Source organism: Pholcus phalangioides, unplaced genomic scaffold, assembly GCF_987345545.1.
Source record: "Pholcus phalangioides strain wild (caught in Gottingen) unplaced genomic scaffold, Ppha-v1.0 ptg000003l_1, whole genome shotgun sequence".
In the NCBI taxonomy this organism is placed as follows: domain Eukaryota; kingdom Metazoa; phylum Arthropoda; class Arachnida; order Araneae; family Pholcidae; genus Pholcus; species Pholcus phalangioides.
In genome coordinates, this window is record NW_028301596.1 from 37,111,791 (window position 1) to 37,137,238 (window position 25,448).

Below are 25,448 nucleotides of genomic sequence, written 5' to 3' on the forward strand. Positions count from 1 at the left end.
AATAATACATTTTTTTTCCCTCAGTAGTAAGAAATGGCAAACAGTACTTATATATGAAAAAAAAAATCGCAGTAGAAGATCGTATTCTACTTCAACGTCATTCGTATTTTTGTTTTTTTTACCAGTAATAATCATGGAGCATTTTTGTTCGAAAAAATAACTCCAGACGTATAGGAAAAGTAATAAAAATAATACTGTACATACATAAAGAGAGAGGGCAGGCAGATCATAATCGCTTCTGATTGACTTCGCTTTTTTTCCCCCTTCGGTTACGGTAAAAGTACGATGGCAGATAGAATTTCCCAATTAGTCCAACCGTATACGCTTGTCGAATTGGTTAAAAATTCTCAAATTTCAACCTAGAAAAATAAATGAGTCCGTAGAAATCTATTAATAATGGTTAGTAGTGGGAAAAGGGGGTTACTGGAACAAAGGACTTAGTACAGTCAAGGCTAGGACCGGAAAAAGGCGCAAAAGGCGTTCGATGTACGCATGCGCGTCAGGAGGTCCCGGTTTTATCCCCCCCCTCATTATAAAAGAGGAATGAACCCGTGTTCCACTTTCACTCCGATTAAAAAAAAAAAATGGAAGATGTATACCGAAATCCGAAGAGTGAGGGTAGTTATGGTGGTGTCGAACCATTATATCGAGCTCTAAAAGGGGAATTTTCTCGAACAAAAATAAGAAAGTGGTTAGAAGGGGAAAAATCTTACACACTCCATCGTGAAAGAAGAAAAAAGTTCCCCAGGAACCGTATTATAGTTGGTGCAATGAATCAACAATTCCAGGCTGATTTAGTTGACATGAGAAACCTGGTAAAATACAACGACGGTTATCAGTATATCTTAACGTGTATTGATGTGTTGTCTAAATATGCTTGGGCCATCCCGCTCAAAGACAAAACGGGGCGGAGCGTGGTGAAAGCGTTTGATCAAATATTTGTCGAAAGGCAACCACATGTTCTGCAAACGGATAAAGGCACCGAATTCAAGAATAAGGTCTTCCAAAAGTTTCTGAAGGAAAAAGGGGTCAAGTTCTTTACGACAGAGGATGACGTCACAAAGGCTGCGATAGCAGAAAGGTTCAATAAAACGCTGAAATCGAGGATGTGGCGATACTTCACAGAAAATAACACGCATAGATACATAGACGTGTTACAAGATCTGGTTTTTGGGTATAATAATAAGTTTCACAGGAGTATAATGATGAGTCCTACCGAAGTTAATAAAGAAAACGAAAAGAGGGTGTGGGGCAACCTCTATGGGAAGAAAAAGGTTAAAAAAGTAAAACAAAGGTTTTTTATCGGTGACCAGGTTCGTATTTCTCGTACGAAACACCCTTTTGAAAAGGGATACGAGTCTAATTTTACACATGAAGTTTTCGTGGTGGATGAATACATACCGAGGGAGATACCCGTCTACAGACTAAAAGATTTGATGGGTGAAAAAATTAAAGGGACATTTTACGAACATGAAATGACGAAGACCACACTAGAAGACACCTTTCCTATAGAAAAAATTCTAAGAAAAAGGAAGAGGCAAGGTAAAACAGAGCTACTCGTAAAGTGGATGCATTATCCAGAAAAGTTTATATCATGGATATAAATACAGCGACTCAATCCATCTTTACTCATTTCAACAAGATGGCTTCGTTCTACTTAACGCTCCCAAGCGATTCGAGCATGAATTTCTTTCCTGATAACACCCTTTCCAACTTCGTCACAAAACTCCCCAGCGCGTTAGAGTTTGATTCGGATATGGAAGTAGCTCTATCAGAGCTGATATTTCCCCATTCTTTCCACAACATAACGGAACGGTCTAACAGCTTTGAATTTAATTCTGGAGATGGAGTGATAAAAAAAGGTGTCATCCCTTGTGGTTTCTACGAGAGTACCACAGACCTGATTAAGGTGATGACGAGAAATTTTAGAAAGGAAGATATTGATTTGATTTTCAACAAAACCACGAAAAAAGTGAAGGTGGCTACGAGGAAAGGTGCTAAGTTAATTCTACATACAGGAATAGCAGAGAATCTAGGTTTTGAACCCGGTGAGATAAAAGGAATGATGATAGAGGGGCCTTTCACGGCTGATCCGAAACTAGACTTTCATCTGTTGTACGTTTATTGTGATATAGTCGAACCGCAGATTGTCGGCAACACCTTTGCCCCGTTATTAAGAATCGTAAAAACCGAAGGACACGATGGCGACATCGTCAACGCAGCCTTCGAGAGGGGTCACTACATCCCTCTAGCCCGAAGGAGTTTTGAAACAGTTCACATTCATATAAGGACGCACACAGGTCATCTCGTGTCATTTGAACGTGGGAAGGTGATAGTTAAACTCCACTTCCGACTGAAACATTTATGATGTCTTACCACCCGTATCGCTGTTGTATAGATAGCGTAACTGATTATTACGTCAACCAAGCGGGTCAAGGTCTTGGATATTATCAGGGTATACCACTGCAACGGGGTTACGGTTTCGGTTCAATATTCAGCTCCCTTTTCCGATCGGCTATGCCTTTGTTCAAAAAAGGAGCGAAGGCTCTTGGCCGTCAGGTTCTCAGGTCAGGTGTAGATTTTGCCAATGACGTCGTACAAGGTAGAGATTTGAAAACAGCTGCGGTGGAAAGAGCAAAAGAGGCTGGTCGCTTGCTGAGTGATAAAGCTTCTACGAAAGTTAAAACAATGCTCGGAGGACATAAAAGGAAACGCTTAGCGAGAAAAAACGTCATTCGTAAGAAAGCTAGGAAGGCAACAGCACCCGATATTTTCGATTGAGAAGATGGCTCTCATCATGACAAACTCACCCGAGTGTCTCAAAAGCGAAGTAGATTTGTTCGCTTTACCCCCTACTCAAACCGCCATAGAAGGTGGAGAATGGATTGAATTTCTCCCACTTTCCAGTATTAAAGACGGTCCGATTGAGTTCAACATTACAGGTAGCACCGAAGATTACATAGACCTATCTTCCACACAACTACACGTCAAGTTGAGGGTCACAAAGAAGGACGGTAAACCACTTCTTGATACCGACCTAGTTTCTCCTGCGAATCTACCGCTACATTCCCTCTTCTCCCAAGTGGACGTCTCTCTCAATGGTAGGAATATCACGAATTCGTCTCACACCTACCCTTACAGAGCCTATATCGAAACTTTGCTGAACTATGGTCGAGATGCGAAGATGGGTCCCCTCACTATGGAAGGTTTCCACAAGGACACTGCAGGTTCCATGGCCGACCACGAAAATAACGAAGGTATGAAAGAGCGGTCAAAACACATTGCAAACAGCAGATCTTACGACCTATTGGGAAGAGTACACTGTTCACTTTTTTTTCAACAAAGACTGTTACTCAACTTGGTAGATGTTAAACTTAGATTAGTGCGTTCGAAGCCATCGTTTTTTCTAATATCCTCGACAGCTGATTATAACGTGCACATAGATCATGCCAGCCTCTTTGTAAGGAAGGTGAGAGTTAACCCAGCTGTTGCCATCGGGCATGCTAAAGCATTGGAGAAGACCACTGCGAAATACCCTATCAATAGAGTACTTTGTAAGGTTTACTCTGTGGCACAGGGAAGCATGTCATTCGTCCAAGACAATGTGTATCTGGGTGCAATGCCTCAACGAGTTATCATCGGCCTAGTTGACAATGAATCTTTCAACGGTACATTTAGAAGCAACCCGTTCGATTTCAAGCATTACGATCTCAACTTCGTCTCCGTATATGTTGATGGTCGACCAGTCCCCCACAAACCCCTAGAGCCTAACTTTGAGACCGGAAACACCGTAAGAGCCTACAATAACCTGTTTCGAGTCGAGGAAGATCGTGGCATAGACATAACCAGAGAAGAATTTCATAGTGGTTACACTCTATTTTGTTTCTCCCTACTCCCCGACCAGAGCGACTGCGGACACTTACACTTGGTGAAACATAGTAATCTACGTGTGGAACTAAAGTTTGCGAAAGCACTACCTAAAACCATCTCGGTAATCATATATGGTGAGTTTCAGAACCTTATAGAGATAACAAAATCGAGAAGTGTATTGTGCGATTTCTCTGGCTGATGGATTCCGAACAGATTCGTCGAGCACTCCGCAGAGACCCGAAAACGAAAAAAGTTTTCAGGAACGTTTACGCTAGTGACGCGTTGCCTTCGAGAATACGAAATTATCCTACAGCTCTGATCGTTAACACAGATACCAGTGCAGAGTCTGGAACACATTGGTTGGCTATATATCTTCATGACAATTTGACCGCGGAGTTTTTTGACTCATTCGGAAGACATCCTTCAAACTTTCAGAAAGGTAATATCACGAAATTTCTGAGAAGATATCAACGACTCACCTACAATGACGTGGCGCTGCAGTCAGCTGATACCCAAGTTTGTGGCTATTATGTTATTTATTACGTGTACTGTAAATGTATGGGTGAAAGTATGAATTCTATTGTATCTCGCTTCAATGTGAACAACGATTTACGTGTGTTTAACTTTGTAAGAAAATACTTTTCTTTTTAATAAAATTGATTTGCACAACTCATGTCTCATCATTTTTCACGATGGAACCGTTAACGTTACACCATCCATTCACTGCCGTCTGTGCAGGTGCAAGCGGTAGCGGGAAAACATATTTTTTAAAGGGTCTGCTCGAACATCGTGAAAGGCTTATCAAACCTTTACCGAAACGCGTGATATGGTTTTACGGAGAATCTCAGCCACTGCACGAGGAAATTAGAGATGTTGAATTCCGAGACGATTGTAATTTCGAGGGAGTCTCCAATGCCTTACTGATTTTCGATGATTTTATGTCAGAGTTATCGGGAGAAGAGAAAATGGTTAAGCTATTTACTAAGTATAGCCACCATCGAAATTTATCGGTTATCTTTGTAACTCAGAATTTCTTTCATAAGAAACTGCGGGAAATAACGCTAAACGCGCATTATATTTTCCTGTTTAAAAACCGGAGGGATTTGAACCAAATCACCCATTTGGGGAGACAGTTGTATCCTACGAAATTAAATTTTTTCGAAGAAAGTTACGCAGATGCAACGAAATCTCCGTATTCATATTTATCGATCGATCTTAGGCAAGAAACGGATGAAAAAATGCGTTTACGCACCAACGTGTTACCCACGCAAACGCAGTATGTCTATCAACCGAGACGTTAAAAGACTGGGTACGTCAGCGACACTATTTATTCAACGATATGTCCGCGAGGAAGCAACAAGTGCTGAGATTGTTAAGCGGATGTCCTCAAAGACAACGTAAAGAATTATTGAAGCGGTTACCAAATTCTGACATCAAAACCGTTTGTGAATGTGCATTGAATTTACTGCATGGTAATATCCCAATATCCACCCTCCAAAAAGCTAAACTTCAAAAGTATAAAGGTTTGCTCCGTACGTTAGCAAAGAGGAAAACACCTCTTTATAAAAAGAGAAAGATCCTCATACAAAAAGGTGGTTTCCTTCAAGTTCTTTTACCCGCTGCAATCGGTTTGATTTCAAGTCTGATAGGACATGGAATTCGCTAAAAAAGTTATGGTACTTGTTCCAGAAGATAGAATGAACCGCCATGTTATTAAAGAGCCGCAGCTTACGGAACTAGATACTGAAATGGCGAAGATACTGAACAGTGAATTACCGAACGAGGTTAAAATAAAGTTTTATCAACAGATTTTGAACAAGAGGAATACTGCCTTAGGAAACAATTCGCCACTCGACCGTTTCGATGAAGAAGAAGAAGAACCTAAAATGCGCGATCTCAGTAAACCGCCGTTGAAGAAAAGTGCAACATCTGATATATTGTTAAATTTACCGAAATCTCACCGTGAAATATCGGGAAAAATTATAAGTCACCTTAAAGATTACCCAAATGTTATCAAATGGTCACCGAGCGGTCAGCTTGTGTATAAAGGGGTGGAGATAGATAATACAAATATTTCCGAACTGTTATCCAGTGTCGTGAGCATTCAAAAAAAGAAACCTGTTCCGGGTGAGAAAGAGTTTCTTCAAGGTTTATACGAGATAAGTTTACCGCATTATTACATAAGAAATAAAAAATATATGAAAAGATGGCTTGAGTTGTAAAAAACGTACTGGAAATAAAGATTTTCTTCTCTGAATTGTGTCTCCTGTTGTTAAAAAAAAAAAAACACACACACACAATCGTTTAGAAACATGTACAATAAGCATTTATTTTTCTGTTGGTTACATCAACTTTCTTCTTCTCCGTGGGGATTAATCGCGTGGTGTCCATAAGCTAATGTTGAAACCCCATCATCTAATATATAGCGTTTGTCATCAAGGGGACAAAGACTTACTTTTCGTACCATGGTTGTGTGGAGTTGGTGCTTAGTGTTCGTGATTTTTACCATCGTATGTCTGTACCGCACTTGATCGAAAAGCGAAGACTTGTACAGCTCATGATGCAGTTGATTGCAGGAAACGGTTTTGCTGACTCCCTTGGCCGTTTTCTTGTTTTCCTTAGCCGTAACAATGCTGTACATTTTTGAACGAAGACCGACAAACGATAGAATGGGGTCACCGGGGCATTCGTCCTTCATCAGCCCGAGCACTGCTTTGTTATGAGGGTTGTAAAGGGTGTGATTTGGAGGAAAATTGGAAGTGTCGAATTCGTCCATGTTGGATTTTATCACGCGGTGTAGATTTTGGGTTTCGATTGCATACGTTAACGAATCTGTGTCGGTGAAGAGAAGTTGCGCTTTTTCTCCGAACCGTGATTTAACCCACCGATAGTGAAAATCATAAATTTTGATTTTACTCACGTCCAGAACTACGAAACCCACATACATAGGACGAACTAATTTCAGTTTTAACCTTTTCATTTTTATGGCAACCAATCCATTGCTAAAAATTCTGAAGGCTTCAAAGGCTGGGGATGCAATTAATTTTTTAGCTTTTTTCTCCTTATGCACAATTTTTACGTTAACATGCTTCCGCTGGTTTTCCATGGTTTTCCCGAATACTGCATTGTTCATCAGTTTGAAGAACGATTTTTCGAAATCGTTCGAAGCTGCTTGACGGCGTTCGGTATTAAAGTCAATGTACGGTTTCAGCCACGGTTTTTGATTGAACTCTATAACCCTTTTTATATATTTTATTTTGAGACCGAGGGTGAGGTAGAGTTGGAGGTTGCGATAATGTACTACATAGTTTTCTTTGTCGTATAAATTGGGAACTAGCTTTGTGCATTCGGACGGTTTCCCCTCCGGGTTAATTTTCCCCCACACGCTCTTCATATGGTTTGAAAACAACTTTTCTGTTATCACCATGTTTTCAGGTGCTAGCGGATAATCGTTATGGTCATTGTGAAGTTCTTTGGGGTATTCTAGCCCGACTTCTAAGACATAGCCTTTCGGAGAGTCCTCGGGAACGTTTGCGATGTCTATGTTAGATATTTCCTCTGTGCTCAACCATCGGAAACCTGAATATGGTAGGTATTGGGACATAGCGTAACCATAAAGGTTATTTGCATCCCAATACACTATTTCTTTGGTCGGTTGATTGGGTTCAAACTGTTCGCTGTATCGGCTGTTAGCCTCAGCGTAACGATGGGTGATCATAGAAACACCTCCTCTAATACCGGATTCAAAAAACAAATGCATGTCTATGTCTGTGAGAAGTTCCAAATTAATATCGGTCATCCTCAGACATGCCGAAAAAGCCAAACCAGGGCCTGTATACATATGCGCAGGGTCAATTTTGTAATAGCTCATGCTAAGGTTCCTGAAACGTTCGAACACGTCTGCTAGTAAAAGCACGTCTGATTTTACGTAAAGGTCATGATAATCACCGAGATGTTGAATGCCGAATTTTTCCCATACGAGTTGTGCATGAGTGTAATCATCCACACTTATATCGGTTCCAGTTAGACTGCTGAAGAAAGCTTCGCGGGGTGGTAATTCAGTCTCTGAAAATCGAGAGAACGAGTCGATGTACTCGTACGGGTACACCCCTTTCCTCACAAGTAGGTCAGCATCTTCGAAAATGCTGTCAGTCAATCGAAAATCTGAACGGGTAAGATTGCCAACCAACTTATCTAAAGAAGCCGGTAGGAATTGAAATGAGTCTAAGAAACGTAAATCCCCAATCGAGAAAGAAATGTATTTCTCCAAATTATTAGGGATGACTGAGATATCCTGATCTTTGAAGAGCCCTGCCGCCTGCATGACTAGATGACTGTCATACCCTCTCAAATTATGTATTATTACAGGTACATGGTTAGAATATTTCAGCTGTAAATTGCACGCGTTATGCAACGCTGCAACGAACTCACCCGATATGTGGTCATGGTGTCGAACTCTATCACCACCCAACGGTTTCTCACACGTCATACATACAACAGCATCCTGAAATTTTTTCTCGTCTTCTTGGGATATGTTAAGGGGCTTCACGGTGTTAAGAATGTTTTGAATGCTAGCGTTCTCCTTCACCAGCATGTGAAGGAATACCTGCACGCAATCTTCTCCTCTATACACCACTGGGGGTTTATAAAGTGTGGTGTCAGGGCCTACTATAATATAACTGAAACCACTTGGTACATGTTTTTCTGTGTGGGTAGTGGATGAGTGTGTTGGGTTCGGAGTACAGCAAGAAATTTTCTCTAAGATACACTCAAAGTCAGCGTAAATCGTGAAAGGAACACGTAGCTGATACTGGTGCTGAGTGAATCTAAGCCATTTTTCATCTTCATTAGGCATACATATTCGTTGTAGACCGTGAGGTTTGCAATACTCTTTATGTTCGACCAACAAATTTTCTCTAGAAAACCTGTGTAGACAGTAAGGACAATAGAACCGAGCACCTTTATGCTTAGTTAGAGGGGATAACAACCTACTCATGTTTTTTATTAGACTGTAATGACTGGTATTTTCGTTACATATGTATAGCAAGTCAACGTGGTGAAGACGTTGGGTTGCCTCTGTCACCCTCATCGTGAAGATTTCATTATCCGCTAACCCATAGACATTGACAGAAATGTGTGGGTTCTGTTCTTCAAAGCGATTTATTTGGGTTATTTTGACTGGGAGCTCTATCCCACCCATGTTCAACTCATGCTCGAACTGTAGATATTTTGATACTCGTTGCGGATTCTCGTCTTGGGGGTGAAGGGCTGCTAATACACTCCAAATAAAACATTTATTATCCGTGTTTGAGATGTTTATAATCGCTTTTCTGTTCACGATTGATGGAGGTATGGGTAAGTAAGAAGCTGCTGCTAATGGGTTGTAGGCAGCTATATTCAGGTCTAATTTTAAAACCTTATCAAAGACCCACCCGCTGCCCATTCTTGTAAACTCGTCGAGCGAAGACAGAATTTTTTTGATAGCTGAATCTATCTTATCACCGAGTTCATCCTCAGAATGTATGAGTTCCACTCTCGAGCGGAAAAAAGGTTGTATAAATTCAATTTCATTGGATTCTGTTCTTCTTGAGAAGAGAACGTTCAGCACAATATAAAATTTAAGAGCCTTTTTCACACCTACTTCCCGGAGTATGATGTTTTGTATTTCGACTCGAACCTCGTTAAAGAAAAGAATGGGGTCATATGCGTTATCGGAAGTTGGTTCTATCACTATAACTGTGAAAGTGTTCAACGCATCTTCCTGTTGGTTTGGGGGAGCACCCGCCCCATGAAAGCATTGCCGCTCGTGATTTCGTCTGTTATCGCCTCGGGAAAAGCGTCTGCTGCATTTTCTACAAGTAAAAATTTTTTCTTTTGAGTGGATTCTTGTATGTCGACGTAAATCATGTAACCTTTTAAACACCTTACCACAAGTCTTGCAAGAGTTCGGTTGCGCATCCTGAAAGCAGAAATGCAACAACGTCTGAGAAATAATAATAAAATTCTCGAATCCTTTCATGTGTTTAAGTTTTTCCCTCAGTAATCTATAAACTTGATTACTTACCGTCTGTTTCGATGTGCCCGGCAAACAACCATCTTGTTCATGAGAATTCGATTGCGCATCCTGAAAGCAGAAATGCAACAACGTCTGAGAAATAATAATAAAATTCTCGAATCCTTTCATATGTTTATGTTTTTTCCTCAGTAATCTATAAATTTGATTACTTACCGTCTGTTTCGATGTGTCTGGCAAGCAACCATCTTGTTCATGAGAGTTCGATTGCGCATCCTGAAAGTAGAAATGCAACAACGTCTGAGAAATAATAATACAAACAGATAAAATACCTGACGAAGTGGGTACAAAAAATCTATTCATTTTATCTGAAATAATACACTATTCATATAAATAAAAATAGTTGTCTTATGGAAAAACAAAATACGTAAACATCAGGTACCCATAAGATTAAATGGCAACATCAAACACTATAATGAAAGAAACGGTCATGGTTGACGATATGGGAGAAAGACATTAATTTTATCGTTATGTGATTTTTATCTCAATCGATTCTTATGTCAGACATATCATTCACTATCCATACTGAAGTTGCCTTGTGCAGACATGGTTAATTATTATCTGTTTAATATGCATAAAAATGTGGAATTTTGATTTATGGTTTTTAAGTTTTTTCTCTTCTGGGAAAAAAATATTTCTGACCTGTTCTCAATTAATGTAACTCTTAAGTTGTTCACATCTCTCATATAGCATATCGATTTGAGTCACTGAGTATATAAGCGACTTTGAAGTAATATTCACAGGAAAACTCTTAGGGAAACATTGGAGTTCATTCTCCAAGATCAGATCTTGGTTTACCAGAAAATACCGGTCCTTTTTTATAAAACTTTTACTTCGTTTCTTAACCCATTAACGCCGGTTGGTATGGAAATTTGTCATTCGAAATTTTAATTTTTTCCTTTGTCAATAAATGGCTGAAGTGGTATCCTCATTATTTTTGTTATTCTCCGTTAATGGGTAAATACGAATTTTGAAAATATGTCTAATAGATTTGATTAAACGAGTAGAAAAATCTAACGCTAACAAACGTCAATCCGGAAAAGTTTTGCGCTTCATAAAATACTAGCTATAATACCCGACGTTGCCCGGGTTTTCTTCAATGAAGCTTTTTGGATCACTTGATATCTCCCTCTTTCTTTGAGGGACATGCAAACCGTGTCTAAGTTAACCAATATGATGACTCAGAAACGTAGAAATGTATATATATATTTTTTTTCCTTTCTTAAAGAGAGCTAGGTATTTCGACCCTTCTTTTTGAACTTCAAGTTATCCATCTGCCTATTTCAGCTTCCGCAAATGCTTGGTTAAAGCTGTGGAATTTCTTCGATGCACTTTATGGGTCCATAATTAATTTAAAAAACAACTTAAACTATATGAATTTATGCAGTTGAATATTAACGGAGACATTAATTTTCATGCTTGAGAAGATATAAATGAAAAGTTGAAAGCAATGTTATTGCATGAATATCCAACTCGAAAATAGTCCCGACTAATTACTTCGTATTTAATTTTTTGGGCTTCGTATCTCTAAACGGACTCAATATTTCAAAACTTGAGAATTCAATACAATTTTTTAAATGATTTATGTGGTGAAAAACCCCACTAAATTTCTGCATTTCTATAGTAAAATCAGCAATTTTAACACTGATTTCAATGAGGATCACCATTTTCCAGGTCCTCAAAGCGATGATGATTATAACGTCTATTCGAAAAGCCTCATTACTGGGAGTATTGAAAATGTAGCAAACCATTATAAAGGCATAAACTATTATACATACACTGACAGAAGTGACAAACCATTAATAAAGGCATATCTGAAACGTATTGTTAGGGAACCACGGTAACCAAAGTAAACGTTCTGAAAGTAATTGTTGAGACCCAAAACCCATTTGTTGCCAGACAGTTTTTAACCCATTTACCCAGGTCTGACAAAAGTAGCCTATTGTTTAAGTCGGGTCCCATTTGGTACATATGCAAAATTTGACGACGATCGATCTAAAATTGTAGATTTCCATAGAGAATATATACACACACAAAATCAATTTATATATAATGATATCCCCCCCAAATACTTCAGATCTCATGTGACCAAAGTATGATTATTTTGAATCAAAACTAGCCCCCTCCCCATTATAAAACCCTTTTTTCGGTGTTGATAAATATTTATTGTTCAATAAAATATAAGAGAATTTATACTCAGTTGGATACATAATATAGTAACCGTCAATGCTTTGCAATGTTCTAGAAACTTGGGAATTCATTGTCTATTAAAATATTTTGATTCAAATGCACAATGACAGAATTTCATAAATTCTACGAAAATTTTTTTTTCTTCCTATTATTTGAACTCTGATTTGTGAAAGTTAAAATGTTACTGGGTTGGATCTAATGTTTAGAGTTCAACCAGTCTTCCATATGGGTAACGTGTAATCCAGTATTAGAGAAAAATCCCTGTATTTGAACCGGAAAATTTAAACATTTCAAAATCAAGTCTTTCTTCAAACCCAAACATAATATATACTAATTAGAATTAATTGTAAAATAAATTTGAAGTAATAATATCAAAAGTACTTACAGTAACTTTCTGCTTTTTCGGAGAAGACGGTGTATCGAAGAAGTCTGGTTGCACTTCGCTAAAATGTTCTTCGATTTCGTAGAAGTCGCACAACGCGTTCAGTTCGTCAAGAGGTATGCCAAAGTCCAGAAAATCTTCGTTAAGATCCGACATCTTTCAAGTGAGGAGAGTTCATCAAGCGGATGGGGTTTTTATTCACCTAAGGGGGGGGGGGGGAGAAGAAAGTTGATGGGGCTATTTCCCTCATAGCATCCAACAGGGTAGGGGATCTTTACGTGAATAGAGGTCCTTCACGCGTAAAATAAAGTTTTCAAAATCTAACTTGTTTAAAAAGTTCGGATGAACATTCAAATCCCTAGCAATACTCTTCATGTTAATTTTAGCGAACGCCCGGTTGAAATATCGCACGAGTCGTATGTCAAAAGATTGGCTTAAACAATCATGAGAACTCTGACCCGGGGCATCAAGATCACATCCATCACATTGGAAGATGTCGTTGATACATTCCTCGAGCATGTCACTGAGTTTTTCAGCATATGCAATTTCAGGATCCGCGGTCTCTGAAAATGATCCGTTTTTCTTCATGCAATCCTGCATGAAGTCGATGCACTTCACACGTCTTAAATACGACGAGCACTTCGCTGCCGGATCAGCTAACTTCATGAAACAATCGCGGTAGATTGTTATATAGTTCTTAGCCGTATTGAATGTACCGTCTTCTTTTTTGTAAATCGGTTGAAGCAACACCTTTTCTCCGTCTGACTTCACCAACAGATCTTCGCATACCACAAAAAAGAATACTTTTCGGGGTTCATTCGACATCATCTCCCGTAAGGTCTCAAATACGTAGGGCGTCATCGATATCCCTTTCTTTGTAGGGATAAGGGATCCATCTCCACCAGATTCAAACATTCGTAAGTGAACTTTTAAAGTATTTTTGAAGATGACTACCGATAGGTGTACGCCATCACATACGGGAAACATGCTCACTTCGCTGGGTGCTATTTTCGGACGTTTCATCGAGTTGGTCTCATCTTCCTTCTGAACACGTTTTACGGCGTTCATAGTATCCTTGCTGGATGTTGTTTCCATGGCAGATAACTGAAAATATAATGAAAAATATTTTATCGTCTATCTATAATTATTTAAAACGAAAATAAAATAGAATATAAGAAATATTAAATTTTTACTTACACGAGAGTTCGTGAAGACGTGGAACTACTTCAGGAGCAGCAGATGAAGCAACTGAAAATGAGGGTAGCACCTGTATAAATAGGTAGTTGGCGTTATCCGCTTGCGGAAGAAAATGCAGTGATTTAATATGAGAATGCTAGTGCGTTAGCAGGTGTTCGGACCGAAAGTAAAAGTGGCTTTTTGTCAGCGGTGAAAGTTTTCTTGGAAAAAAAGTATATGCTATATTCCCACAGGTTAACAGGTGTTCTATATCCAAAGGAAAGGCCAGCAAAAGTAGGTCGAGCAAGGTGCATCTTCTGAGAACGTCCCCCTTGAAAAAAAAGTATATCCCATATTCCCACAGGTTAACAGGTGTTCAATATCGAAAGTAAAAGTAGGTCGAGCAAGGTGCACCTTCTTGAGAACGTCCCCCGGGTGAACAGGTGCATAACGATCTTCTCCGAAAGTGAAAGTAGGGGACAGGTGCGATTTTCTTGAGAACATCATATTGGGTATTCTTTTATAACGGATCAATTATAATTTTCGTATGAAAAAAAGTCCTGTAGAATATATTCCCGAAGTTCAAGGACCCTATGAATAATCCCCCCCAAGAAGCACCTGACGCGCATGCGTACATCGAACGCCTTTTGCGCCTTTTTCCGGTCCTAGCCTTGACTGTACTAAGTCCTTTGTTCCAGTAACCCCCTTTTCCCACTACTATGGTTTCTTGAAAATACCGTTTTCCTTGTTGTTTTCTGCAGGAAAAATAATAATATTGAAAAAGGAAAAAAAAATACACATACATATTATTTTCGAAGCCACAGAAATTACTCCGAAATATATGATGATGGTGATGGTACTGAACAAATTGGAAAAATTCTACTCTTCCGTTCTCTGGACTCCTCCGCGAAATTCGAAACTCCATATGCAATGGTGGAAAATTCTTAATGGAAGTCCGAGATTAACAGAGAGAGAGAGAGAGAGGGTGAAACTGAGTGAAAATGATAAAAAGAGGGAGATAGAAGGGTAGAAAAGACACTTAAAACTGTACTTACTCTTCTTGTATGTAATGTGGTAGGGAATGACATACACCCGAATACTGTACAACGTATAACTTTTCCAATTTTTTAGCATTTACTCATTTCTTCATCCTCCTATAATTATGTGTTTGGCCTTAAGGTGGTCTCATTACTTGCGGATTAATCAGTGCATTAGTGAAAGCGAAGTCGTAATTAATTATGAATTTTTAGGATTTTTTTTTTTTTCCACCGGATATTTTTCCCTGAGTACGTTGTACATGTTATTTTGAGGAGACGGGGAGTAAGTTTTTGAGTGGTAGGAGCCATTCCCCGGGAAAAACTATACGTTGTTAGCCTCCGGAGCGGTTGAAACATGATCTGAATTTCGATTAGATTTTTGAAATTACCCTAAAGAAAACACAAAAAAAAACCGTACATGACTAAATCGGTTTCGTTAACTGATATTTTACTTGTGGGTTTTCATTGGGATTGAGTTACTTGGACTTGGGAATCTTCTTTTCTCTGAATTTTAATGACATATATATATATATAAATAATATAGGTGGATGCTCACCATATAGTTATCCGTAAGATGATCTCGAACATGATTTTAGATGTCGGATATAATATTTTTCTATTCCATGTTTAAATATCAATTATTTTCAATACTTTATTTTGCTTACAATTTATAATTCCTTGTTAGTTAATATTTTTTTATGATATTTAATATTTTAATCACTTATATATTTTCCGAATTACAACAAAAAAATGTCTAACATTGAAAATAGAGGGCCATCGTCACGCACAGTTAGAAGCTATCTTTCTGAAGGAGTATCGTGCTCGCAGGATGTAAGTTATGGATTTGAATAAGCAACAGTCCTAAAAAGCAAGGTCCGAAACATACAGGGTGATTGCGAGAGCCCGGAAGTTTGGGCACTAAAAATGGTAAAAATAAGCAGGCAAAAAGGCACTGAAATTTATATGCACAAAAATGATGATGCAAATCTTCACTAAAGAAACTAAATATAAGCACTAATGTGCGAAAATAGGTACGAGAGAAAAACATTTATAAGTAATGTAAAAAATGTTGAAAAAAAATTACCTTCTTTATCCAAGAGAAGATATTACCGTGTGAAATGGTAATAAAATCCTTCATATATAAGTTATACGTTGGGGGTTACCGTTATATCGAGAGAGACATTGTCTAACAGAGTTCTAGATCTTACTGCTGTTAATCCATGCTATCTATTTTTTCCCCGCATGGTCTATATACCCGTTCCAGTGGCTTTTATAGGTCGTGTAGGTGACGAAACCATGCTGGACTGTGAGCTGAGAAGCTCGCTTGATAACCTCCGAATGCTAATCGTCGACTTTGCTGCTATGGCAGTTCTCAAGGCTTTCTAACCTTGGCCTACTGTCGGCACCCACAGTGAAATTGCTCGAACCACTTGATTGCTGTAACGTGATCAATTGTACTTGCAGCAGCAGCAAGACAAAAGATTTGTGTTGCCCCCTCCCCACTAAGCCAATAACATTTCCGGAACTCTTCAACCCTTTTATATCCAAGCTTTCGGCAAACAAATATAAACGATGTATGAATGAAGTACAAGCGATATATCTCAGAAGCTGGTATCTTTGTTAACATACAGGAAATGCAGGGAAAAAATATGATTATAGCTGGAGAGAGAGAGAGGTGGGGGAGTTCGAATGTATTTCTTCCAATCTCCTTCGGCCGAGATATCTCGTCATTGTATGGTAAGAAGTTAAATAGTTCTCGAATATGTTGGTGCTGTACGTTCATCTTTACGCTTGCCAAGTTGTGCTTGTTGGGAACGCAATTAATGTAGCGTAATTGATCCCTCAGCAGAGTGTCGACGGAAGTGTGACAACCGCTTCTGCTGGTTAATTTTTTCATTATTTTCACATTTATGGTGAGTTTTTTCAATCACTCCCACACGGTACAAACTATTCTCGTACGCACATTTCACAATACTTTTTTGACCATTCTTTCTGTACTTTTAACCAAAAATGAAAGATACGCACGTGTTTGTCTTACACTCGTTCTTATCTCCAGAATTTAAATGGCACAGATGCTTCATAATGATTCTTGTATGAAGTGATACAAAGTGAGGTCCGCTTTATCTGCGAAAGAACCTTTCCCGCAAAAACCCAAGTACGAAATACCCAAAGCTAAATAAAATAAGAAAAAGGGGAATATATTCTTCCCCACTCGCTGTCGTCATTCTTTTGGTGTAGAATAGCTAATGGAGATGGATGACCCACGGAAAAAAAGGGAGGTTGAAATACAGTATTAGACGGCGAAAGCGAAGTCATTTGTGGTCATGTTCCCCCTTTCGCATTTCCTTTTTCTTTTTTGTCTTATAGGGAGAAAGAAAAGTGGAATCAAGAATATATACATACGGTAGGTATATGGCTAAGTTTTCTCTTAAGGGAAAAGCAACAGTTCCTTCCGCCAAATATTACTTCATAAAACAAAGCTGGGGTCGATGTTTGACTTCTCTATTTTGTTAGCGTTGATTTTACTATCTACGGGTTGTCCCATAGATTCGTATATAAATACAGTATAACGTGATTAGGCCGGGATTACACTATAAAAGTACTTCTATAAAGCTTGAAAAATGCCACCAATAAGATTATTGAGAATGCTATCAATTCAACCAAATTCAGTAATAAGAAAATAATTGTACACTGGATAGTAATCGTACATAGGACTCTGATTTACATTATTTCCAGTGTTTTTCTTTCGTACAGCTCTCTCTATCGACAAGAATTTGAACTTTTTTTTCCCATACAAAAAATTTTCCACTTCGTGAGAATTACTTTTTCGCAAACACAGCGTATTCAAATACCTATACCGATCCCTTCAGTTCTTATGAATTTTTAAATTATTTACGAATTTATAGGAGATCCTGGATGTTTATTTGACTATGTAATGCTTGCTTTCTTGATTGCCATATGATGATGTATAAATTAATTCTGACGGTTTGGTTTCTATTTTGGAACTATTTTCTTTTCTTTCAAATTTTATTTGTTTAATTTTTTTCATTTTCGTTGATTTTTCGGTTTGTTTGTTTAACTAACTCTGGCATGTCAAATAAACTACAAAATACGATAGAAAATATTTTTGAGCGTTATTTTCAACAGCAGATGAGGCTTTAGGTTCGTAATATGAATTCACAGACATTCATAGTCATTTTGTGGAATTTTCCGTATTCTAACGCTACTTGACTACCTGCTGCAGTTGGAAATTTGCCTAAAATTTGATGCTAGAAATTAAAATTGATGCGATTATTCGGCTTGAAATTCTTTCTATTTGAATGGCGTACAAAGCATTCAAAACGCTTTGAAGATTTATCTTTGTAAAAAGAATTCTTCAACACAAAATTTCAAATAACAAAAGCTAAAATAAGTGCAAGGTGCTAAAATAGATAACAGTCGGTGCGAAAACGTATTTAGTATTTTCTGTTTAAAAATAGCCATTTTTTAATTAATTTTGTTTCTATTAATGCATAGAGGAAAATCATAATCATGATCATCAAATGCATAAATGTTTTACGTCACTGAACAAGTATATTCTCCTTGTAAATAAACATTAACATAGCACATATTGATGAGCATCCATCTTACATTAAAATAGATGTGTTATATGTATTTCTTTCAAGCGACAGGCATGGGATTCATGCTTCACATCACAGTTTTACATATATATATATAATTTTTTTTACGAAATGGGTATATTTTCCCCATTGTTCGCGATTGTTTTTTTGTTTTTTTTTTTTGATGCAATAATTTTCTTCAAAGAAAAAGATTGTTAAATATTTAAAAGAGAAACCCAACATATATTTAACGCAGGCACAGAAGTTTATTGTACTATGAAATGATGAGGATTTACTCGCAGTTTCCGAAAAAAAACTGCTAATATGAAAGTTTAGTTGAACTGTACATTATGCAGAATATCCAATAGAACTCCATAAAGTTTACAATGGCATCGTCAACAAGTACGTCATAATTAATTGAATTATAATTTAGGAAAGTGGGCGAGTCGCATTATCAGAAAAGGCCGAAAGTAAATCACGCTGCCTAATCCAATAAGGAAGTCGCACTTCCAGGAAAGAACTTATAGAACATTTTCAAAATTAAAAGCTTAAAAAATGATGATAACAGACAAATCAGCTTAGAATGAGTTCCTGGAATAGGCAAAGCCCCACCCCGAGCTATAAAGCCGTTAAAGGGTTTGAAGTAAGAAAAATATTTGAAACCACATTTGATTCGAAGCAATAAATGACTTATTTCACTAAAACCGGTTTGTTAGTAAGATAATTCAATTATTTTTCGATAAACAGCGTAACATTATATAGTGCATTTCAGTTAAGAGGGGAAAAACAAAAACAACGTATCTTTTCAAACGCGTTCTAAGCACGTTCATGTTATCATTTCACTTAAACCTATCATGAGATCAACACCCCGCGGACACTTCCGTATTTTCAACAAATCTTTCCAAATATACGATAATTAAATCAAAAAATATCACGTTTAATTAAAAGAATGCATCTAAATATCTAGGAAAAATATACAAATCCGTAAACTTCCGGCACAAAAAAAAATTATAAATGAAGCAAATGACGTATTGCGCCATTAAAAACATAGGAAATGCATTTCTAAATCCACTAAAATAAAGTACTTAATGAGATTTCGAAATTGCATTTCAAACATATTAGTATGAAAGGATTAACCCCCCCCCCGAACCAAATTAAAAAGAAAATACAGTATAATAGTTACTAAAACTGTCTAAAATTTCTAGAATTACGAAAATTATACTTAAGCGTCCACCATAATGACATTAATCGATTAATATCAAACAGAATAATCGAATTAGACCCGGCGAAAGATTATATAGCATGCGCATTAAGATGATATTCTAAATTAATACTGTGCATAAAACAAAACAAAAAAGATGCCGCCATCTTTCATTATTTCATTATATATATATATAAAGAAAAGAGATTGGAAGTTCGTAAATGCGCCATTTTGATCAATTACCACACTGGAAAGCTTTTCCGTGTTTTGTTGTGTTTAATACCCTTAAGATAGAAGAAGAATAAGAGGGATATAATAATCCAAAAGTAGTAGGAAAAATAAATAAATAAAGTATTTAATACGAGAGTCATAATCGGATATATGGATTTTACGGAGAAAAGAGGCGTCCGAGCTTATCATTTTTGCTCCTCCTCAATTTTTATATTACTTTTATTTTTAAGGTTCTCTATTGCCATAATCTTCTTTAATGGTAGAGAGATTATTGGGACATACACTCGCATATGGGGTTGTACGGGAGATGACAATGGAGGTTATAAGTGGGAGGTACAAGAGGATGTGTCCGTGTCCGGGATCGTGTCCTCACGCATCACTAACGGGATTTTCTTGGCTCCCTTTTGGAAAATTCGGTTCTGTCCGGATAGAGACGTGAACATCACGATCGCATCTGTATTTGTTCGATTTCGAGGTTTTTAGTGTTATAAAAACTCCTATTGTTATAAAAAGGTTTTTTCACGTGGTTTTATATTTAAGTAGCCCTTTTTTTTCTCTCTCTCTCTTTGGCTTCTTTTTCTTATCCCAAAATTTTTTGGTATCTTTCTACTAATGCATTATACACTCTTGAAATTTGAGGATTTTCCTGTGTAATGAGTTTGGGAAATTTTTTTTTGTTGTTTGGTATTTCAGTGAATATCTACTGACAGGAAATTTCATACGTTGAAATAAATTAGTGTAAAGAAATGAACATATTGAAAACACATGGAAACTTTATTGAAACTACATTTAAAAGTTTGCAGATAGAACTAAACATTTTTTTATGAAATACCGTATTTCTTGATATTAGCACCTCAGTCGATTATCGAAAAAAAATATCAACATAAAGGGACGAATGAGTGCACAAATTTATAGGAAAAACATTTAGTTTTCTGGTAAATATCGTATTCCACAAACAACTATTTATTGGAAAATGAATAATGAATGGTCAAAACTAAATATGAACACAATATATGCAATTTTTACCATAATCAAAAGTTAGTTTATAATGATGTTATCATAGTCAGTTCATAAGAGGAAGATTCCAAAATTGTCTTCCGTTTGAAAAACACTCAGTTCTGTTGGGATAGGGACGTGAATATCACGATCTCAAATGTATTTGTTCTATTTCAAGGTTTTTAGTATTATAAAAACTTGAAAGGTTCTCACGTCGTTTTATATTTAAGTAATTTTTTTTTTTCGCTTCTTTTTCTCGTTCCGGAAATTTTGGTGCAGTAATGTTTTGTACTCTTGAAAAAAAATTGAGGATTTATACCTCCATGAGTCCAGAGATATTTTTTTGTTTATTATCTTTGGTATTTGAAACTATTTCGGTGAATATCTATTGATGAGAAATTTTTTATACTTTGAAATAAATTGATGTAAATGAATAAATGCTGAAGGCATGAAAATTGAAAAAAAAATTCTGGAAGCTATCTATTAAAATTTACTTGATATTATACAAGCAGAATAAAATAGTTTTTATTAAGTAGCATATTCCTTGACATAAACGCTAATTCACAGTATACATAAAAAAAAACCAACAACAACATAAACAGAGACGAATTGGTTTAAGCGCCTCAAATTTCTAGGATAAAATTTAGTTTACCATGTAAATACCATTTTCTTGTATTCTACAAACAGCTATTTGTTGGGAAAATGCATAATACACATGGTCAGAGCCAAATGGAAAAATATCAAATGCAATAGTTTATAGTAAAAGATTATGCGATGAGAGATGTCATTCATCGTAAGAACAAGACCCTATATATATATATATATTAATAACAAACTTTTCAAAATTTAAGGGGGAGGGAAATATGTAAGCAAGGCATCAACTAATATTTAATTTGTTTTCCGAAATAGATGCTGCATATATTAACCGAATGTATCGAATACTTCCACTTTGATTCATCCTCTCAACTCCATTCTTTTAATATGAATACAAAGCCACAAAAGGCAAAATGCCCAATGAGGCGGCTGAGAAAAAGATGCCCAAAATAAAAACTACATTTTTTTTTTACACACACATGATAAAATATTATACAATGCCCATAAAAAATATTTATGGTTGTTTATTCAAACTCTTATTCTCTTCCACACACACGTGTTAGTTAATTTATATTTATTTCCCGCATTTTATGTAATATACACTAGCTATAATACCCGGTGCTGCCAGGGTTTTCTTCAATGAGGCTTTCTGGATCACGTGATATCTCCCTCTTTCTTTGAGGGACATACAAACCATGTCTTAGTTAACCAATATGGCGATTTCTTGCGCGATTCATGAAAGAAACAAACTCACATTCAAAGAAATGTAGAAATTAATATTTTTTTTTCTTTTTTAAGGAGCGCCAGGTATTTCGATTTCCCTCCTTGAACTTATAGTTATCAATCTGCCTGTTCCTGCTTCAAAAAATGCTTAATTGAAGCTGTGCAATTTCTTCGATATACCGTATGAATTTATGCAGTTGAATATTAAAAGAATACGGAGACATTTATTTTCATGTTTGAGAAGATATAATAAAAAATTGAAATCAATGTTATTGCATGAATATCCAACTCAAAAGTAGGCCTATAGGTCCGGCTAATACTTCATATTTAATTTTCTTGGCTTCGTATCTCTAAGCGAACTCAATATTTCGAAAATCAAGAATTCAATACAATTTTTAAAATTATTGATGTGGTGGAAAACCCCAACTAAATTTCTGCATTTCTACAGTAAAATCGGCAATTTCAACACTGATTTCTATGGGGATCATCCTTTGCCAGACCCTCAAAGTGATACTGATGATGATTCTGCCTCATTACTGGGAGGATTGAAAATGTGGCAAACCATTATAAAAACAAACTATTATACATGTACTGGCAGCATTAAAGAAGTGACAATCCAATGTAAAGGCATATACACGTCTGAAACGCATTGATAGGGAGTCACGGTAACTAAAATAAACATTCCGAAAGTGAATGTTGAGGCCCGGAAACCATTTTTGCCTGACAGTTTTTTGCCAAATTCAAGCATTTGCCGAAGTCTGTCAAACTTTTAAAGTAGCCTATCGTTTTCAATCCGGGTCCTGTTTCATATATATGCAAAACTTGGCGACGATCGATCTAAAATTGTGTAGAGAACACACATTCACAGAAAATCAGTTTTATATGTATAGATTTATATACATAGATTTTGTAATAGAAACATATTTGCAGAATAAAGAATCTATTTTGAATATTTGAACAGTTCAAAAGCCGATATTTGTAAATATAACAATGTAATATAAAATATCTATTATATATTTTTTTTCTCCTCACTTTTATGCACCATATTTTCAAGGCATCTTTGTGTTCCTAATTTGTCGTATATATTAATTTTTTTTTTACTCGCTTAAATTTTTATTTTTTAACTTTTATTAGTTTTCTTCAACTATAATTTGATATTTTCATTTATTAATTTGTTATTTACTAACCATTTTTATATTTTACTTATGTTATTTTAGCATTTTAATGTTTTAGTCTCCGCCCCTTTTAAAGTGAAAATTAGCGCATGTACCATATTAAATTTATTATGGAAAGCTCTCAGGGCCATCATTTCAACTTTTTCCGGAGGGGGGGGGGAGCATGTACTAAAGGTACGCATATATATATATGCATTTGTATATATATGTATACCATTTGTAGTGTATTTTCAAAAGCCCTAAATGACGGGCCTGGGCAAGCTATAAAATTGCGTTTTTTAGAAACTAAGCGTCCAGAATCAGTTTTAAGATGTATAGTGATGGATCTTGATACAGTAATTTTCGGAATTATCGTCGCTTTATTACTGTACATACGATATGTATAAACAGGCACGTAGAAAATATTGTACTTGCAAAGTAATAGTCACCGATTAATACTTTGATTCAATGTTAGATATTTAAAACTAATATAAGCGGATATACTGTTCAATGTTTCTTGTTTTCGTTAAAATTCGTACAAAATTATATCTTTCGGGAAAAAAAAAGTTAACGCATGTTTTTGGGGGTTATTCTAAGAATCATAGATCATTCAAACTGAGAATTCATTAAAAAAATATGCACCAAGGTGTGGCGGATTATCGAAATCGCCGAATCACTAGAAGTTAGTTGAAAAAGCCCATTTGAATAATACAGTAGACGCTGGTTATCAGAATCACGGATATTATCATCATTTGGCATTCGGGTATTGTCATGACTTTCGAAAACTACGGGACAGACCAATACCATAACATGGAATAAAATTCGTTTATAATTATCAGAATTTTTTTTTTATGTTATCAACATTTTTTGCGTCAAAGGTTTTGCGCATTTTGACAATCAAGTTGAACCAGATTTTTTCCCCGATAAATTATCATTATCAGTCCGCAAGACAATGTTAGAATGTCAGAAAGTGTACCTTTTCCTTGTCGATGATCGTTTCCATGTTTTCATACTTGGTACATAATGCCCTATTCGGCCAGTAGAAGCCGCTATAATCCATATACGCATGAAGTTACTTTCGAATGACTCACCTATAATGGAGACAAATGGAATGTAAAACCACGCACAAAAGCCCTTTCCTTCAGTTCTTGCTCAGTTTCTTTCAGTAGACCAGATTCACAGATTCTCGGCCAAAATAATTTATTTGGTTATCTATGGAACATGTACCTACAGTACATTAAAAAATATATATAATTCGTAAAATCAATTGATAATTGCCAAATACGATGATTTCATTCAGACTCCTCATAATGGCTGAGTAATAGTAAACGCAAGATATATTTTAGCTTAAAGTAAAAAGTTGTTTTAAAACAACATGGAAAAATAAAGCATCAAGATTGAACATTTTGCAACCAGTTGCTTGAAAAACAAAAATTCAAGAGTTCCGTTTTCGTACGTCCCGTTCGATTAAACTGGAGGTATGGTCATCGTATTTGCTTTTGGGTGTTTTTCGAATATAGTTATCATTCGGTTACTGTTGTCGAAAACCCCGAATTCCGATGTGATCACATAAAGCGGCGCATACTGTATGAACTTCTGTGCACAAACGTGCACACAGTGACAGGCTTTCCCCTCTTCTGTTGCTTGAAGAAAAAACGTCGGATTACTGGACGGGCCGGATTATCGAGAGCCTACTTCACTGACAATTCTCAATGTATCTTATTATTAACTGAAACGATTTTTTTTTTTTTTTTTTTTTTAAACTAGACTTTACTTATATATTGAAAGAAGTAATATAATCCCTGTTCTTGGCGTCTGTTTTCTAGAAGATATTCTCGAATTCCTGAGAATCTCATGTACTATACTTATGAAAAAGAAGATTCGCAGTCCTCAACACGTCATCGGCTTTGATTGGGTGTTTAAATCCCGATCTTGGTAAAGAATCACCATCTGTACTTGATACGCGTTTCGTTACGGTGTAATCCGTTTAATGACATTGACAACCACACCTGTTCGCTATTTTTTCTCCGTTTTTTTCTTTTATACAAACTCAATTTTATCAATGTATTTATTTCATTCCTTGATTTCAAACCGGAAATTGATATTATTTCCTGAATATATCGAAAACTGAAAAGAATTACATAAGCAGTTTTCACAAGCCATTTGAATTTATAAATTTTTAATTTAAAAAATTTTAATGCATTTTCTAAAATGTTTTAGTG

The 25,448-nt window shown here is 36.4% G+C and overlaps 2 protein-coding genes across 3 annotated transcripts in view; one reads left to right on the forward strand and one right to left on the reverse strand.

Annotated features, from left to right (window-relative positions):
* IA-2 (tyrosine phosphatase IA-2) overlaps positions 1–25,448 on the forward strand; it is a 417,960-nt gene that overhangs the window by 208,959 nt on the left and 183,553 nt on the right. The window lies entirely within an intron of this gene.
* LOC149088488 (uncharacterized) lies at positions 6,170–12,728 on the reverse strand. The gene is made up of 4 exons (XM_089247675.1): positions 12,519–12,728; positions 10,100–10,159; positions 9,935–9,994; positions 6,170–9,829 (listed from the first exon to the last, which is right to left on the reverse strand). Exons 1-4 carry the CDS (start codon positions 12,669–12,671, stop codon positions 6,218–6,220), a joined length of 3,885 nt encoding a protein of 1,294 aa, XP_089103801.1. The 5' UTR covers positions 12,672–12,728; the 3' UTR covers positions 6,170–6,217.